At 41.9% G+C, this 19881-nt stretch overlaps 1 protein-coding gene across 1 annotated transcript in view; it reads right to left on the bottom strand.

Moving 5' to 3' along the window:
• Window positions 1-18084, bottom strand: part of EML4 (EMAP like 4) — a 153085-nt gene extending 135001 nt beyond the window's left edge. Inside the window, exon 1 of the mRNA XM_027750293.2 lies at window positions 17781-18084. Coding sequence (XP_027606094.1) covers window positions 17781-17805 — 25 coding nt within the window. The 5' untranslated portion in view covers window positions 17806-18084. The remainder of the gene's footprint in view (window positions 1-17780) is intronic.
• Window positions 18085-19881: the final 1797 nt, after the last annotated feature.

Here is a 19881-nt window from a genome sequence, read left to right as displayed (position 1 = left end):
CCATGTGATGTTTTGAATTAAATTAAAAATAAAGAATCTAATGACACAGGTACAGTTGTTATTTCCTACATGCTGACTTACAAAATACTGTTAAATTGTGTGAGAAATTAGTATATAGGAAGACTCAAGGGAAACACAAATGGACACACATAGTAAAAATTGCAATGATCATCCTGAACTACTTTGGGATATTCTACTGCCCTATCATAAAAAGTAAAGAAGTAGGACTAATAAGGGCCAGAAACGCATTCCATGTGGGGATCAAGAATGATCAAGCTGCCCAGGGCAGTAGGGTAAGAGCATTACTACAACCCACTCCTGAAGCAAGGGAGTCCCAAGTGACCTCAGATACAGGAAAAATTAAGACTTCTTTAACTATAACATAAAATTACATTTTTCTCACCTTACCATGAGAATGCGGCTGCAATTACTGAGATGAAATATTTAACCACTGCCTTTGACAACATGGACCCAGCTTATGCCTATTTCTAAGGTTCTTTTTATAACACAAAAGTCCATAAAATTACCTGATAGAATAGAGTACTTTGTGTTTTTCTTTTTTTTTTTAGAAGGGATTCAGAGTAAACTGACAAGCTCTCAAGAGTATGTTTCTTTCAAAAGCAGTCGCATGGTGCACTACTGTTGGCAGCCAGAGCCAAGGCTGCAAAACAATTTTCATTATAATACTGTTTTCAGAGGTTTATAACTTTCTCAAATATTGCCCTTTTTATACGAAAGGTTTCACATTCAGTCTGGGAACTCTCTCGATACATGCCTCTTAAAAATACATATTAAAAAAGAATTGTGCTGTAAACTGTGATCACTTAGGGTCTACATAATAATGATATATGTAAAGGTCTATACGACCAATCTAAACCTGACACATTCTATTAGCTCCGGTATGCAACCAAAATGTTGGGGAGTGGGATTTACACAACTAGTAAACTAAAAAGAATCATAGAATCGTTAGGGTTGGAAAAGACATTTCAGACCATCAAGTCTAAGCGTCAACCCATCACACCATCATGTTCACGACCAAACCATGCTCTCAAGTGCCATATTCACAAGTTTTTTTTTAGCACTTCCAGGGACGGTGACTCCACCACTTCCCTGGGCAATGCCTTACAACTCTTTCTGTGAAGAAATTTTTCCTAATATCCAACCTGAACCTCTGCTGATATAAACTATCATTTTGCATTCCTTTATTTCTTTCTGCTTGTAATATATCTATGGATTGACCTGTTCACACACCAAAAAAAAAAAAAAAAAAAAAAAAAAGAGAGAAGTAAAGAACTCCAAAGAAATTAAATAGAAAGCAAATTATAAAGCAGCAGCCTTCCATGTGGAATTATTCAGAGGCACATATGGTCACCTTTTTAATGTAGAAAAACTCTGCAATCTGATACTTATTTGCCTTTCCTATGATTAGCTGCTCCACAACATACCAGCTCTAGAATACGAAGCTCAAAACCTGGTCTTGTAAATGAAATATTAAGTTAAAGTTATTAATTCATTAATATCAGGCTATTTCCATAAAATGCATACCTTCTGAGAGACAGAATTAGGTTGGTTTCTTTTTTCTTTTACCATACAGCAACAGTAAAACCAATTGAAACACATTTTCTCCTCTGGAATGAATGCGTAACTGCCTTAACAAGGCCATCTAAACAAATAATGATAGTAAAAACGGATAATTATATCATTAGCAAATTTCAAGGCTGGGGTTGGTTTGGTTCAAAAAAAGGTATTATGTTTGTTTAAATATGATTTCTGAGATTACACAATGACATAGCCTAATGCTACACATCCACCTTTTTCAGATGGCTTTGGAAAGGAAAATACATTTTGTCTACTCACACACCCTTTTTGAGGATGGCAGAAGGAAAGGAAGAAGTAGAGGAAAAGGAACAGAGGGAAAAGAAAGCTGCTGAGTTTTGGAAAGAACGGGGAAGTTCAACAATGGCTCCCCAAGTGCTCCACTACCATATCAAGTCATTTTCCCCCCTCACAGCATCAGCTCTGCAGCCGTGCCTCAAGGAGATATCTTCATCTGTGGGGTGGGAAGTGCCAGACTCCACCATGCTGGCAGACAGGAGCTCCACAACAGAGACAGACGGGTCTTTGCAAAGGGAAACCAGACTACAGGCTGGCCATACCAGGCAGCACACAACAGCTAGGCACCTTCTTTAATTTCTTTCCCCTCAATTCAAGAGCTCTTCAAAAGAGCAGAGGTACAGTGTTACTGCTACTGTTTCCAAGTTTTCAGACCACTGTCTGCCCGCTCACTTCCAAGACCCACATCTTCTGTCCCCCAGAGATACAATGACAAATTGATCCTCCCAGTAACCTCCTACACAGACACCAACAGGATCCACCAAAGTCAAAGGCAGATGTAACACTATGCGGCCTCCTGCACCTGAGCTTTTTGGGGAGCGCAAAGCTGAGCCTACAACGTTCAGTGTCTTAAAACTCCTTAGAAAAACTGAACGGCTTCTCCAGCAAGAGACAATAGAAGAGTTACTGCTTGCCACATGCAAGAAAGTAGTTACTACAAGATAAACCACCTAGCCTGGCAACTCAAATCAGGAACTAGCTAATTTTCTGCAGAAACATACCCATTATCATGCTGATGGGCACACTGCTAATCCTGAACATTTTGTACAAAATCTCATTTGGGCTTCAAGTGCTCACCTTTCATTATTCTCACCCTCCTGCCGTTAAATACAGTCAGTACTCAGTATTCACCTAAAGAGAGGTTATAAAAGTGGATTAGGAAAAAAAAAAGATTTCTTCCCCCAGGCAGAAGAGCCATGCTCAGGAGCTCTCTCCCTGAATCCCCCAGGGTAGCTCGCTGTCCTCTAGTTCCAGAGCTGTCTCTCACCAGCCCTCTGTGGTCCTCCAACACAGCTTCATGCACCACATGGTTTGAGTCATGAGTTTCAGGGAACACCTCCAGACTGGGTTCAGCTCCTCCTGAGTCCAGTGCAGCACAGTACCACGCAGCTGAGCTTACACACACAGAGCAAAGCACGGACCCAAAGGCAGCAGTGTCTTGTCCGTCATCCAAGGAGGGAATGTAGTGAAAACACAACCAGAACGTGAATCCATCTAGTTTGCTCTTGCTGACACTTTTAGAGACGTTTTCATACAAACAGGAACACTGACCTACCAAAGGACTATAAATTACTGCCTCAAAACTAAAACTTGAGTGTTCTTTGGTAGGTAGAAAGTAGCTGAACTGCTCAATATGCAGTTTACTCAAAAGGAAGTAGAAAGAAAATGCAAAATGATAGCAGAACACCACATATGGCAATAAAAAGACCACAATATGTAACAAAGAGCTGTACTACCTATTGGTAATTATAACTATTTTATATGACTGTTATAAGTCATTTGCTAGATCAATAAAAGAAGTAGCACTGGCAAGCACTTAAATACAACTGTGTGTTCAATTAAAAACTAAAAGATAGGTTTCCTACTAATTACATTGACGTATGTGGGTTCAAAAAAATATTCTCAGTAATGAAGCAGATACAATAGACACCACATATGTGGAACACAATGTGCCCAGCAAGAAATCATTAACACCACAAAACATAAAAATTGCGGTAAAAGCAGCAGAGAATCTCCAGTGATCTGATGTTGCACTTCCTTCTAAGTTTTGTGTTGTGTGTGTAATTGCGGCAATAAAAGTCCTTTGGAAAACAAGTTACGTCAAATAAAATAATCAAACCATAATGATTAACAAAGAAGTGGAATGTACCTCAGAGTATTAAAAAACTCTAATAAAAAGGCCTTTAAAATAAGATTATTTGTTATACATTAAAAAAGTGTAGCTCTATTTTGCAAAAAAAAGTTGTTTCCTATTTTCATAGTTCAATGCATTAACCATTCTGCAAGCAAAAGAAAAACAATAAAAAAATCCAAACATCAAAACAACCCCACAAATGTAAGAGTCTTCATGAATTCTAGGAGTCTCTTTTACCAATGTCAATAAAACATTTTCTTAATTCATAAAACTGTAAGTAAACTGTCCCTAAAAAAAAAAAAAGTAGAAACTCACCTACTTTCAGTGTTTTACTAGTACGGAAGATGGTCCTCCTGATGCTTTTAGTACATAAGTACACGGGAAAAATTAAAAGAAGAGGGTAATGAAGAAAGCCATATGGCACCCATCATCTTATTAAATAAGAAGGATGGTTCTTGTTGGAAGAGAACTGAAGAGAAGAACCTTGCTGGACTGAACAGCCAGTATAGTGCAGCAGCAGCAGCCTCATGCTCTAAGATCCTGGAAGTGGTCCAGCAACACATCAAGTTCTCAGAGCATCAATGTGATTCAGTTTTCCATTTGGAGAATACTAATGGTTAACATAGCACAAAAGGTCAATGGCTAAAACCTATTCTAACAGCTGCTTCCAGGAGGCAGAATATTGTTTCTATAATGCTGAAACCACTAAAAGTCAGTTTCTGAGGATGGCACAGATTAGAAGAAGGGTGATATGACAAAGGGTAGCCTATGACAAGCAAGGGCACACTAGGAGTACATGGGGTTTAGGTTGTGCACCACCAAAGCTGTGCTAGCCCTGCTGCCTGCATACCACTCAGGTCCTCAGATTTGAGGGATGACTTTAATCTGTCACCACCACAAGGTTGGGGACACACTGTTGGGGATAAAAGGTCAGGGCATCAATAGAAGTGCAGTCACCAGCTGAGGCTAAGGAACCCATGAGGTATCAGTTAAAGACAGCATGGATGGCCTCCCCATTTCACAATTTATGTACTTTTAATGTATAAAAAGAAATGCTAAGTTCATGTCACCTCCACCATTATCCCTAATGCAACAATCCTGAAAAGGAAGACAGACTGCAGTATCATCTTTCTCTGCTGTCAAGTATGCAGGCAGGATGATCAGCACCTTTCCCTGCCTTCCTCTTCAAGGATTAGGTGCAGCTTAGCAGCTAACAGCAAACACACTCAGGTCCTATCTCAAGAGCAAAAACTTGAAGTTAAATGGTACTCAGTGAAAAACAGAAAGTAATATTTCACATGGAATAAAAGTTAAAAAAGAAATAATGACAACAAAACATCCATAGAGATACTGGATTTTCTACAAAATTACACAGCACTGGACAATCTAGGTATTTATAGTGAGGAGTACATGTTATGGCAGTCTAAAACAGCAGGAAGAAACACGAGTTGCCCTGTAGAGCACCCCTCCAGCAGCTGCAGCTTGTCAGCATCCCTGTGAAACCTCCCAGAGAGTAGACAAGGGTGGGTCCTACAGCCTCTGATTACAGGCCTTTTCTCTAAGGTCGGACATCTTCCTTTCCCTTCCCTGCTACAAAATTGCTTGTAAGTAAGTCAAAACTATATTTCATATCTGGTTATTAACATTACCCCTACCTATTTTTCTTCTAAAAATACATACCCAAAGACCATATGATAGTACAGAAGAGCTGTTGGCAAAAATGTAGTTTCTTATTCATCTTAGGCAAGTCACTTCTTTCTAGTAAAGATTTCTATCTTCTTTTACCTGTTAATTAGTTTAACTTTGAAGGTATCTTGAGTTTTAATTCGTATACTGTATGCAAAAGACTATGTAAATAGCAATATGAAAAAAGCTACTTCAAAGTGAGCTTAAAGTTTTGCAAACCAAAATACTCACTGCAATGCATAAGACAATGAAGACCCAATAATATTGACAGGAAATTAAAAAGTGCTTTAATCACACATACAAAAAAGTATGTCCAAATAGGGCTATATTACACAACAGATATGTTATATATAAGGTGGGAATCAGTTTCTTCTCCCAGGAAACAAGTGGCAGGACAAAAGGAAATAGCCTCAAGTTGCACCAGGACAGGCTTGGATTAGATATTAAGAAAAGTTTCTTCACTGAAAGGGTGGTCAGGCATAGGAATCAACTGCCCAGGAAAGTGGTAGAGTCAACATCCCTGGAAGTGTTCAAAACACATCTACATAAGGCACCTGGAGACATGGTTTAGTGGTACACATGGCAGTGCTGATTAACAGTTGGACTTCATGATCCCAGATTTCTTTTCCAACCTTAACAATTCTATAACTCTATAATAGTGGTGTTTCAACTGGATAATGGATATGTACTTTAATGAGATTATAGGAGCACTATGTAATGGTTTTATGCAGTTTTTGATGAAGTCAAAAAGATCTGTTGATGCTGCTGAAAATGTAATATACCAGTTCCAGAACAAGCTGTAATGGCATTCTTTGACATGTTCATCTATGGATTAAACAAGGCCAGACTGATCTCTTTAAATCAAACTGAGGGAGGGGGTGGAAGTGGTGTCAGTGGGTGTGTTAGTGTATATATTTGGTTAGAGCCTGGTGGTGATAACACCAAGATTGTGGGTCCGATCCCTGTATGGGCCATTCATTGAACAGTTGGACTTGATGATCCTTGTGGGTTCCTTCCAACTCAGAATATTCTATGATTCTGAGATGCATGCACAAAACAGTCTGGAAACTTCCCACTAAGTTCTGGAAACAAAAATAAGGGCTATTCAAATTTTATCTGTTTAAATTAACTTCAGTTAAAGACTGAGAGTCAGATGTAAGTGATCCTATCAAACACAAATCCACATACACCAACAAATACAATGTACGCTATATGTTGCAAATACTCTATGCATGCTTTCTTGTCAATTCACTTTCCTGCAATTCCCTGTCAATTTATCTATAGCTTTGAAAAAACAATTGTCAACAGTTTAGTCAACACTAAATTCAGATGACTTGATATAAAGAAAACTGTCTCCCATCTCAGTTCAGTAAACAGGATGTGAGATTAGAGTCCCACACAATACTACACCAACTCACTGACAAATTATCCCAGTGAAAAAGCAATGTAAAGTTCCTCCAAACTAATCACGTCTCCTGCATTTGCTAATACACACCACAATATTTAACTCATAAGAAACCATTCTGCAGTACACTAAGATCAGAGACTGGTAACAACCACCAACCTGGATGCCCACAGTTTGAATCCCTCCAAAGTCACTTTATCACTGCATTTACACAGAACAGATCCTGCATGTACACGTAATTTCTCCTCCAGCATTCTAAGCACTTCTTAAAGGTTCACAAGTGCTTTCTGTGGGTTCCGCCGCAGAAGGATCACAGCATCCTCTAAAAATCTGAACCAGGCTCTGTCCTGCCTCTCTTTGGGCTGGAATTCAGGTTCCCACTGAAGCACAAAGAAACACAGCCACCTGGACCATAGCCCTGAGCTCTCACTTGACAAAGGGTCAGCAGTCATAGTCTGAAAGGGCTCACAAAACTGGGTAAGCAGAAACTGGCATCTTGATATCATAAAAAACATTGCTGGCACAGAAAAAGAAACAAAAAAGCCAGGTAGTTGGAAATATTTTTTTTAAAATAGAACTTCTAGTAGGATATTTACTGACAAACCAAAGCACATTTGTCTACTTAAACAGCCAAGTGGAAAATAGAATGATATGCCAAGTTATCATCAAAAAAAATTCTCTAAAACACACTCCAAATAAATGCAAGAGCCACAGTGATAAAGTTGTTAGGCCTACAAGCCTCGAACGGATTCTTGCAAATTTTAAATTTAAATGTATGAAATTGTCACACTCAAAAGATTGGGACAGGAGGGTTCTTCTCCCTCCTGTGCCATACACTCTACATACCTTACAGTTCTAAGTAAGTAATTGATGCATATGACCTGGAATATTTAACTAATATTTAAATAACTAACAACTATTAACAGGTTTGGCATCTAAAAATGAAACATGGAAGTCTATTTTAGAATTAAATTTTTCATCAGATGAGGCTTTGAGCAACCTGGTCTAGTGGAAGATGTCCCTGCCCACAACAGGGATGTAGGAACTAGATCTTTAAGGTCCCTTCCAAACCAAACCATTCTGTGATTAAACAATAACTTCTAGTCTGTATTTGTCCACATCATGAATAAAGTGGGATTGTTTTTCAATCCTTGGCTGCAGTGGTTCTAAACTTCAGAGTTTACAAATTCGCAGATTGACAGCTTCTACCTATTTTCTTTGCAGCCAAACCAGCTAGCCTGGAAAAACTTGAGGCATGATGTTAATCTCACACAGAAATTATTTGTATTCTCCGCACTTCGACAATTTTCCAATCAAATCATAAAAATGTATATCAGTTTGTAACGCCATTACATACTTATATGCTGGGTAGACTTTGGAGATGCACCACCCAAGGCTCTATGGCACTCAGAGGCCAGCACTCATTTCTTCCCAAACCCAATCACAGGATGAGGACAGAGCTCCTGACACTGCAGCTCCCAACTCTCTCATACACAACCAGGACATCTGAGATGATTCATTTCTGTATTTGTATTACCCCATGGTACTGAAGTCCCCTGGAAAAGGCATATCACTGACATCCCTTAGCTTATGATCCATAGAACATCCCAGTCACACAGCTGTACAAGTCCCACTTACTGAGCATGTTCATGTCCAGAACTGAAAAGGCACATAAGGAGCAATGGATATGTATTCACATCTACTTAGGCTTGTACCTAACCATTCAGGTTAGCTATTCAAGCAAACAGCATGGGAATAGTGCCATACTGAAGCATCACTTCTAATGAAACACTAGTAAGTCAGATTGAGTGTTCAGAAAAAAACCTGTGTTTTCCAAGACTCTGAATTGCTTACTGTTTCCTACAACTATGTCTAATACCCACTTTCCTCTATGTTTAAGAGGAAGACAAGCAATTTCCATTTTTAAACCTACTTTGAAAATACCTCCAATCACTCACCTCTTTGTTTATAACCAACCCTTCACCCCTCCAAGCATCCTTCAGAAAATACTACAGTCAAAAATTACAGAAAATACAGAAAAAAACCCAAATCCAGAGAACAGCACCGCCAACATGTCGTCTTTCTTAAATATGTTGTATAATTTTGATGGAAAAATGCCATCTCCTATGTTAAATGCTTAGGAAATAGACATGCAGACATCTTCCCCATCACCAACCTCAATGCAAGTGAGTCTAAAACGATCTCAAAGCAGTGCTTATTACAGCTACCACAAACCTCTCCATAGGGACTCGGTGCTGTTTCATGCTTATCCTATGAAAGAAAAAAAAAAGGCAAAAAGAGTTTGGACTGCCTGTTGTTGACCCCCTTGGCTCATCGCTTTAATGGACATGTTTAGAGTTCAGAAAACAAGCAACACAGCCACACAAAACAGTGATTTCCTGCTAGGTCTCTCTGATGGCATTTGCACAGTACATGCTGGGAGAGGAGGAGATAGCAGTTCAATGCAGAATGTCATAGCTAAACAAAGTTGTAATTATCTCCTTGTTAGAGTTCTTGTTTAAAAAAGCTAAGTGATACTATGCAGGCAGACATGAGTATTTCCATGTCTCTGAATCTTGCAGCTGAAAGAGTTTAATTTGTCGTTCCTACTGCTGAAGGTTCCTCCTTTCCACACCTCTCTTTGGAAATACCAAAAAGCACATTTCTTCTGAAATTCCTTTCAATCAAGCTGCTTCCGAAAATCCCGAAATCTTAACAGTTGCAATGCATGTTAACATATCTGAAGTGGACTTTGCTCCCAGAAGAGCCCAGATGTACGCATGCAGCAATCATGTCAGAACTGCTCCAATGCAAAGCACGACTTCACCACAGTTACATCAAACCAGAGATGTGCGAGAAAATCTTTAACAACCCCTTTCCTTCCATTCCACGTGGTCAGTTTCCAATATCTTCTGCTCCTGGAAAAGAATTCAGTCAGTCATGCCCTACCTAAAGGATTACGTCTACAATTCAAAGCCACTCCAAAGTTTGCCTGTTGTTATAGAAGCCAAAGGTACTGTAGAATGCAAAATAAAGACTAAAAAAAAGTTAGTTTGGGGAGGTGATGTCTTTCCTCAAAAACTAAACCTGTAAGACTGGTCTCTACTCTGCCATTTTTAAATAGAGCTTGCCAATGAAATCCAGAGTTCTAATTAAGAAAAGATCCATATAATGCACACAACAGGAAATGTCTTAAGAAAATGGCATGGTCTGCTTGTGACCACGAATAAGGGGGAAGGAAACTGGAGCCCACCCTACTGCTGTTGTTTCATACAGTGATGGGCACAAAACTTATCAGAACTCTGATGCAAAGGCAACATTTTTCTTTTGTTCTCAAAAGAGTAAAAAGTAACATATAGTAAACTATAAGGAAACTAATAGTTCTACCATCTTATGTATATTTGGGATTGCTAAATTAGTTATGTATGGGCAGGCTTGCTTACCTCAGCCGCTGACTGAATTTAAGCATTTTAAAACAATTTCTAGCACCCTTATGTCATAATTTCATTAAAGACCATAAAGAGTGGTGAAATCATTACCTCTGTGTTTGGACAGCAAATATAAATTTCTCTTGTCAATAGCCATTTACTTGCTTTTGTGTCCTCCACTCAGAATAAAGAAATCCAGCTCTTTTGTCTTTAAAATTATAAAGTTCTCATGGAAACACATTCTCATTTACTTTAACTAAACCCACATTTCTAGATGTAACTAATTTACAGCATCCCTTTAGGGAGCCAAATCTGGGGCTTAGAACCAATTTTTTTACTTTAATTTATCCACTGGGTTTCAAACTCCCAATTTTCCCAGAGGATTATGAAAGTCTGCCAATTTAGCTTGATGCATTAAAACTGCTTACACAAATCCAAAATATATTCAAACACAAAACAGGTTGGTTTCAGCCTCCCCTCCAACTCCCCCCACCCCCTGCTTATTTTTCAAGCCCAGAAAAACCGGCAGAAGAAATGGGAACCAACTCCAGGCTGGAGCACTGCATTCCCAGCTATGAGTGGAGTTCCAGTGAAACAAGAGAATCAGGCAAGAGGCAACAGAAAGTATTTTTGTTTAATTTAATACAACATCTGAAATTCAATGAAACTGTACCTCTCCAAAATATATCCATTTATAGTGCATACCTATGTTGTTCCCTCTCTTGCCCCTTACACTGCACTTCTATTATGCATAAGTCATTCCAAGTGCAAGCAGCTCCAGAAAGTTAAGAAAACATATTTAAATATAAAAAGTAAGCCTACTTCTACTGTTGTCTGTTAATACTCGCAAATTGAGTCTTAGAGGTTTCTTTTAAGAGCTGATTTTAGGCTTCACTACAATAAGACCTATTTGCACTCAAAAATATCTTGCTTAAAAGCTGAAAGAGCATGCAACCCACATCACTAGATGGGGTAGAAAGGCAGTGCACACAATCAACCAAAGAAAGAAACCGGATTCTCCAAACCCTTGCTGAAACAGTTGTCCTTCACAATGAACAGCACTGTCATGCAAAGTGCAGCAGTGCAGCCATTAAAGAGTCAGGAAAGGAGCCTGAGAAACCAGCAGTTAAAGAACAAGACACAGCTATATTTAGTAAACAAGTTAGGCTGAAACTATTGAAGATGAGCAAAAGAGGCAACCCACTGAGAGGCAAAACAATCAAAAAGCTAATTAAAAAAAAGCCTCTAGTTAATCCAATCCTGTAAGAAGTCTTAGGTCAGAAAGCCCAGGTACCCATCCTTGAGCATCCCATGAAAGGAAAGCCCAGAAAACTGGAATTCTGCATCAGTTTAAACAAGCAGATGATGAGAACAAGGCAAGCAATTTCTCTTTAAACTGCTGGTGCTTGTGCTCACTTGTTTACAGAAAGGAAAAGCAAGGCGAGCAGTGGTTCCACCTGAGACCGTAAGTAACTGTAGACAGACTTCTTGAAAAGGAAGTTAGTGAGGCTTGTGAAAGTTGTTAGTCAGGTGATTTTCATGTCCTAAACAGAAGACTGTCCGTACTAGAAATGCTCAGTACCAGCAAGAGAGAGATCATCATACATGCCATGTGCTATAAAATTAATTATCCTCTAACACCCTTCCTATTACATTATGTGTGGGTAAAACAGGAACAACGTTCTTGGCCTTAAGATCGCATTCATTAAGGATTAGATTTAGCAAGGACCTAAAGAAAGAAAGAAAAATAAACCTCAGTAATTGATACAAACCACACAAAGAAGAGAAGCAGTTCCTTTGAAGAGCAAGCAGTAACATACAAATCACCCTGTACTTACTAGTAACACCGTTAGCAACATAATGCTGCTTAAAAAACAAAATGATGCTTCAGAGAATTTCTAATAGCACTGTTCTTGACTAACTTTTTCCTTCTTATATACTTTATGATATAAAGCACAGAAGGAAAAAAATCCTTTCACAGTAGGTTTTTCAGGCAAGAGACAATCTTGTCAGATACTCTACTCCCAAATCAAAAGTATTCAGTTAGAGTATGAAAAACACACTGTAAGGTCAAAAATTATTCTCAGCATCCCAGGCATTAAAAGCCTTTCTAAAGGAGAGAAAGAGTCTTTCTCATAGAGACTCCTATGTTTGGGATACTGTTTCTTTTTTTTTTTGTTTGTTTGTAAAAGTGAGAGTATTACTCACAACTAGGGCAAATATTGCCAATTGCTCTGTGCAAAAATAGGATTGTTTTTTAAATACATAATCCTTTGCTTCTCTGCTGGCTAGAGAGCAAAGGGTTCCTTCTCACTGCCCATAAACTAAAGACCCCTTTAGCAAAAAGTGAGCCACCCCCGAGTTTCTGAACCCAGCAGCCTGTCCTCCTCGCTGCTGTAGTTTAATCACCCTTGGCACCAACCAAGGCCATCCTTCTCAGGCAGAGTAGACTGACGTCCTGCCAAAGCTTTTATTTTTAAGAAGACTAGCACACTGACAATAGCACCCAGCCATCCCAAGAACAGTTAGGCTGAACTCGCCGTTGCTATGAGCAATTGCATTGCAGCACCACGGCCACTTCTGCAGTCTAGACGGGCAACGATAAAACCTAATATTCTAGCCCAAATAAATGACAAATACCCCAGACACTCATTTTTCTCGGTACTAAGCCCAGCCAGAGATGAATCATGATCCACACACACTTCCCAGGCTCACAGCACCAGTGACCACAAGATCCTCTCCGCTTGAGCTCCCCTGAGCCCTCTGGCAGACCTGCCCACACATTCTGGGGGCTTTGGAGAAGGCTTATTGGGTTTTCGCAAAGCCACGGGTTCAAAAGACACTGTTGGCTCTTCCGGTGCAGAGGAGCAGCACGTACTCACAACACTGCCTCAGTACCTACCCCAACACTGATATGAAATACCTATGAAACAGGAATCTTTTTCAAAAACTTCTATACAATACCCAGTAAAAGAAATGAGGGGGGAGGGGGAAATATGAACTCACCTACATGTCACCCCTCCAGTAAGTAGTTAGCATATAAACTGCAGTTAGTTGCAGTATGTATACAGTGACAGAACAATATGTAGATATTACATAAAATGATAAAAAAAAAGTCTTTCTTATGTCTCCAATTCTCCCTCCACTAATACCAACAGCAGAGCAAACACTGGTCTCCACTTAAGTCATTTCAGCTCTCCTTTACTTTCTATTTCTCTGAAAAAAGCACATAAACTCAATCTTTAAAAAAAATTCCTACATTTTTCTACCTGCCTGAGACTTCAAGAGTGATTTTAATTTCTCTGTGAAAATGTTTTCAACCATAGAGAATCCTTCAGTAAAGACTGCTTCTAAGCTTCAAGGCATTCTGCACAGCTGCACAAAAATCATGGTCAGTATTCAGAAGTTGAGACTTTTTCACTTTTTTATTTTATGAGTTACTATTCTGCCACAGACCTCATCACTGGAGAGAGTCCTGCTGAAATTCTTTCTTCCACATTGTTATCACACACTGGTGACAAACTTGGAAAAGGCTGTAGTCATTTTTTTAACATAATCTGATGAATGCTTCCATATCTTTGTTTACAATGAGTTATTGTTACAGAGTTCAATTAACAGAAGCGTTCTCAGACAAGAAAACAATGTGATAGCTAAAAGCAATGGAAAACTGTCCACCAAAGAGCACTCCTCACCAGCCTCAGGCAGCCTGTCACGGCTGACTCTTCATAACTCCAAATCTAGTAGATCTCATACCTTTGACAATTAACCTTACAGAAAGTAAGATAAATGAACAGCTTAAGAGTGCCATGGGGAAGTGACAGAGTGACAAATGCTTCATATTAAGACAGAACTCTGAGATACCTTTCAGCTGAAAGTGGACTTAAGCTGCATCAGAAAGTTACATTTTAAGCCTAAGAAAGGCACTGCCCTCCTCACTGCAGCAGGTTCACAACACGGCAGAGCCACCCTAAGAGCTGACAACTAGGTGGCACAGTGCCACCAGGTTCCACCTACCCTCAGCTGAAGGCTCCTATTGCTTCCCTCCCACCATCTGTCATGCTTCTCCTACTCCCATAACAAGCCAATTTAGGCAGAAAACCACCAAAACACAGAGGCAGGCAGGAAGGCTGTAAACTAATGTAATCCGTGATGGTACCTAAAAATCAAAATTACCACTGGCAAAACTGTCAGCCTTCTACAGTCCTGCAGACCTCTGATGGGCATATCTGAACCAGTTCACCATGGGCTCACAGGCACCAGTAATGAGTGTGGAAGAGATACAGGGCAGTAGTACAGACCAAACAGGAAAGAGGGATGAAGCACGACAACACTTACAGAAAGCCTTGGCTATACTATTTCCCTCATGGGCTTTTTGTTTATTTGCCTTTTTTTCGCTTTTGATAGAACTCTCTGCTTGATTCTTTTGGTGGAATTAACAGAGCTTTCTTTCCCCTGAAGATGCATGTCTTCAGGCTGCTTTGATGAGGACCCTAAGACGCCAGGGAACTTGGCAGACTGAGAGCCAGACACCCATGCTGTGCTCCTGTCTCAGCGAGCGCACAAGGCAAGAGCCCAGGCACTCGGTCCAAGTCCCCAGGCTTCTTGTTCCCATTCAGCATACTCTTTTACTTTGAGGGATGCATCTGAAAAAGCAGATGACCAAAATCCATTGAGCTTTCTGACAACCGTCATGTTGGAAATGCTCAAATGTAAGGTATGACTGTCCTACTTGAGACAATAAATGGGATTAAATAACCACTTTGCTACTAGCAATATTCAAAAGGTACAGAAGTCCCAGAAAACGTGAAATAACGCAGTGCTTTATAAAGAGTCAATCAATGCGTATTTCAACTGTGCAAATTAACTCATAACACATAGGCTTTTTTTACTGTATACAGTAATGGTACACTCTTATGTTGAGTGCTACATAAGCATTTACTAAACTAATAATCAAAACAATTTTCTAAATTACATATAAAATGGTTTCTTTCATCTGTTTATTCTCATAAAAATTTCAATGTGAAGCCAAAAGAAAACAGCTGCATAAAGTATTTTCAACTACAAGAGACATGTAAGAAGGTATTTCTGCCTGTGCTGGAGGGCACAATCTGTAATAACATTTTGCCTTCCAGATAATGACAAGAGGCATTAGAAGGACAACTTGCTCTCTAATAAGCTCGCTTGACTGGTTGAGCATGCACATACAGAGATAGCACAGTTTTGCCAACAATAATTTTAATTAATTTTTACATTTCATTCTAAAGCACATTAATTTATGGCCTTCCTAAAAGACATTCAGCAGACATCTAATTAAATCCAAGCCATTTGATTTTAATTAGAGATGCTTAAAAAAAAAAAAAACAAAAAAAAAGGTCTCAGAACAATTCATACATCTTTATGAACATTATGTGCTTGTTAGCAGCTAGAACAGCCAACAAGTGATTATAAACGCAGAAGAAGACTAAGCAGCATGATTCAAACCTAAAAACAAGAAAGTCACACAAACTTTCATACTTCAAAGCTAAAGATTCTGGGAATGCCCTCTCCACAGCCCAAGCCCAGAAAACCACTGTGCATCACTGCTTGCCACAAAAGCAAAATCAAAAGGCCAACTAGCAGTGAATATCATAACACACAGTTTAAAAGGTTGAGCTGAGCTTAATCCTCATTAAATTCTAACAAAATCACAGTACCTCCCTGACCAAACAGTGAAACAAATTAAAGGTCCAGATGGAGTCGCCCTTAATAAGGCACATGGGATACCCCAAAGAGCCCATCACCACTCCAACACTCGGTGCTGGGCAATCTGACAATCCCGTGCCACCGCTCGACGAGAAACCTCTGTGCAATAAAATGACGCTTTATTATTTCATAATAATTGTTTTTTTCCACTTTCAGCAGAAAACAATTATTTCTAAATATCAACCTCACGGGGCCAATACTCTATGAGTTAAAAGCAATATCGGTGTGCTTTGATATGGTGATCAGCTCCTCTGCTGGGTAAAGAGGTTCATAAATATTAAACATGGCACATTTGCATATGTCACCCACAAGCACAATCTTCCCTCAGAAAACCCAGAATAGAACCCGTACAATTCCTCTGCGTGTCGCTTCTTGACTGCCAGATATAAAATGGCCATGGCAGTTACTTGAGCAAGGACAGTATATCAGGCAAAGAGCCAAACTACCAAAGCATACTGTTAATTATGGTGCACCAGTTTGGTTTGGACAGGTGCCCAAAATGCTGGAGTTGACATTTCAAAAACCTGAAAGGTTAGGATCACACTCAGAAGTATTTAAATGAGTCAATTTTTCCAGAGAATTGAGAACTATTCACTATTGCTACAGATTTCACTGGAGTGACATAAAAAATTAATCTGATTTTTAAGAGGCACAGATTTATTCTTCTACAAAAGCTGGAGTGAGTTTGATCACGAAGTGCCTACAAACAGATGCAGGAGTGCTGAAAGCAAATAGAAGGCATAAGATGAGAGCGGCAGGTAAGCAGCACTGCAAAGACAATGGTCTTGCAATTTGCAGAAATAAGAACTCACACAGTTTACAACTCTTACGTTTTCATCTCGCACTTGTAGTCAGGACAACTTGGTACCCCATGCAATCTGTCTTTCAAACGAGTCAGAAAGTAGGCTGGTGGAGTTGGGTTTTTTTCTCCAAGAAACTGCTGACCATTTGCCGCAGCCTTAATAAAACTGAAGGGAACGCAGCTTGTCAGTTTTCTGTAATATTTAGATGAGCAAGCAGCAAATATTTTCGATCACGCCACGGCTCCAGGCAGAGGAACCTGACACCCAGGGAGCCAGGAGGGCTCCTCGGGCGCACGGACGGATGCTCGGACAGCGGGAAGGCGCCCATTTCCCCACTAACATCTCCGCGGACGCCGTCAGCGCGCCCAGCTTTCCAGGGGGGCGAGGGAGCCCCGTGGAGCCGGGCCAGGGCAGAGCTGTCCGCGCTCCTGGGGCTCCTCCTGCGACACCCGGGGCCGCGGCGCCGGCCCGGCCGGGGTCTCTCTCGCCCCGGAGCAACAGGGAGATACGAAAAACAAAGTAACGTAAAAAAAAAAAAAAAAAAAAAAAAAACCACAACCAAACAAAAAACCCCAATTAAATAAGCCAACAGCCCAAAGCCAAGCAACTAACTCTGTGAAAGCGCAGGAGGGAAGAACAAAGGAGGCAAGTGCAGCCGGAGCTCTCGCAACAGATGGTTTGAAGCTGACCAGATTTCGCGCTGGCATCCCCTCCCCACCCTCCCGCGGCGGGCAGTGTTCGCACGCACCGGCCCGGCCGGCACCGCATCGCCCCCGCACCACGGTCCTCGTCGCCCGCCCGGCCCCGCGCAGCCCCAGCCCGCGGGTCCCGCATCACCGCCGCCCGCAGGTGCGCGCCCCCGGCCCCGCCGCAGGGCTGCCGGGCGGCTGCCGGCACGCTCGTCCCGTCCCGTCCCATCCCATCCCATCCCGTCCCGTCCCGTCCCGTCCCGTCCCGCCGCCGCTTACCCAAACTCCCGGCGAAACCGTCCATTTTGCGCGGGGGGACAGTGGTGCCGCAGCCCGAGGCGAAGCCGCCGTCGTCGTCGGCCGGGGCAGGTTCATTCACCCGCGGAGCGGCGGCAGGCAGCGGCGGCGCCGCAGCCCAGGGCTCATAAGCCGCCCGGGGCAGCGGCTCCGGCGGCTCCCCGCGCTCGGCGGCGGGAGGCGGTTCCGGCTCCTCCTCCTCCTCCTTGTGTTGCTGCTCTGCTGCTGCTGCGGGGCCAGAGCTGCCCGGCTCCCTCCCTGCGCCGCGACCCCAGCACGGCAGCGAGTGCCGAGCTCCTCCCGCCGCCGCCAGCACCGCCCCAGCGCCCCGTGCTGTCGTGCTTCCGACTCCGCCCGCCCTGGCAGCCGCCGCTTCCCCTGCGGGCGGGCCGGCCCCGCCGCAGCCCCCGCCGGCGGGCAGGCGGCTCGGGGCCGCCTCCGGCTGCGGCTCCCGCGAGAGCTCCCGCGGCTCAGGGACTCCCAGGAACGGGGGAGAGGACGGGCTGCGGGTCGCAGCTCTCGGCCGGGGGCTGCGGCGGTGCTGGGATCAGCACGCCTTCTCCGGGATGGGCCGGCGAGGAGCAACAGCTGAGTTTGCCTTCATAAGCTTGTAGTCATAGGCGGTTTGTGTGAGAGTTAATTGAGCGACTTAATGTAATGCTCCTAGCAATCAAACCAGAGATTTTTTCATACGTGAGTCTCGAAACGTTTGTTCACGCTACTTCGGGAAAGTTTTTCCTCGATATTAAGCCAGAGGAACTGTCACTTCTCTACCCTTATATTTCTTATAACTGTGCATAAGGAATCACTCTTTCCACTTCAGCTGGCAGAGTTCCTGACCGTCTCCTGTAACTTCCAGCCATGTGCTTGATGTCGAGGGAAAATAGAAAATAGGACCAGAAATTCAAGTCAGCCATGCTGCGTACCATCTAATCGCCCAGCCGAGAGCGTTTCGTATGTTAAGCAACATCATCAAATTACGTGACGCATTTTCTCCTTGGTCAGGAAAAGCTACGTACCCATTGCAATATCCTGTTTTGCTATAAGTATTTTCCTGTGATGTATTCAAGCGCTAGCGCCGCAGTCATACAGAGACGGGGATCATTGCCTCATGGGCACGTCCGTGGCATTTGCAGCCGTGCCCTCTAATGACAGGCTATGGATGTTGTTGAACAGGACTGGGGAGAACGCAGCGCTGGAGAACAGCACAGACCTGCTGGTAACAGCCCACACTTCCCCAGTACATTCCATCCGCTTAGGCAAAAGCATCGTTATCTCACTTATCTGCAATAGAAAATAAATCCAAGAGGTTTAGGCTTGCTCACATTAGAGAAAAGCGCCTTGAAATTTTTCATCAAAACCTAATCTCCACTGGATTTTCCAGCAAATTTTACTGAGCAGCTGCCACAGCAATGAATTTGAGTGCAGCTGCTTGCAAACTACATTAATAATCCACGATTGTACATCCTGTAGTCCTGTCAAAAAAGATGGCTTGCAACCGTTCTGCTATAAATGAGCCATTATTAGCCACTAACGTCTGGTCTTAATTATTAACAGGTATTATACTTCCTACTTATGCATGCTGTAGAATGGCTGTATATAGACTGCTTCCATGATCTTTTAGCTATGATGAATGGGTGCTGCAGTCAGTCCGGTCCAGCCAAAATTCCCTTTAAAATGCTTCATTTTACAAACAAAAGCAAGAAGAACAAGGCACTACAGCTCCAGTCCTAACTCCCCAGCCCCCAGTTATTTCTTGCCTAAGGGCAGGTTTGCAAGATACTCAGAGCATTAGGAGTACAGAGAGAGAAACCTCCTCAAGCTAAGAAAGGAAAAGTGCTCTGGGAATTCAGAGCCTGTGCACAGTTACCTTCAGAAAAGGACCCCTTCCTCTGAAGCAGAACCTTATGTAAATTCTTCAGGTGGGACTTGTGTGCATCAGATGTGCTGTTTTGTTAAACAAAAAAACCCAACCAAACAAAAAACAAACCCAGCTACTTTCTTCAGCTTTCAGTAGAACCATCCTTCAGATGCGCCCGTGAGTGAGACATTGCAAACATCCTTAGGTTTGTAAGTGAAGAAG

The sequence above is a fragment of the Pipra filicauda genome, unplaced genomic scaffold (genome assembly GCF_003945595.2).
Source record: "Pipra filicauda isolate LSUMZ 115617 unplaced genomic scaffold, ASM394559v2 scaffold51_size4534324_pilon, whole genome shotgun sequence".
In the NCBI taxonomy this organism is placed as follows: Eukaryota; Metazoa; Chordata; class Aves; order Passeriformes; family Pipridae; genus Pipra; species Pipra filicauda.
Note: the sequence above shows the minus strand (reverse complement) of the source record. Positions and strands in the feature narration are given on the sequence as shown.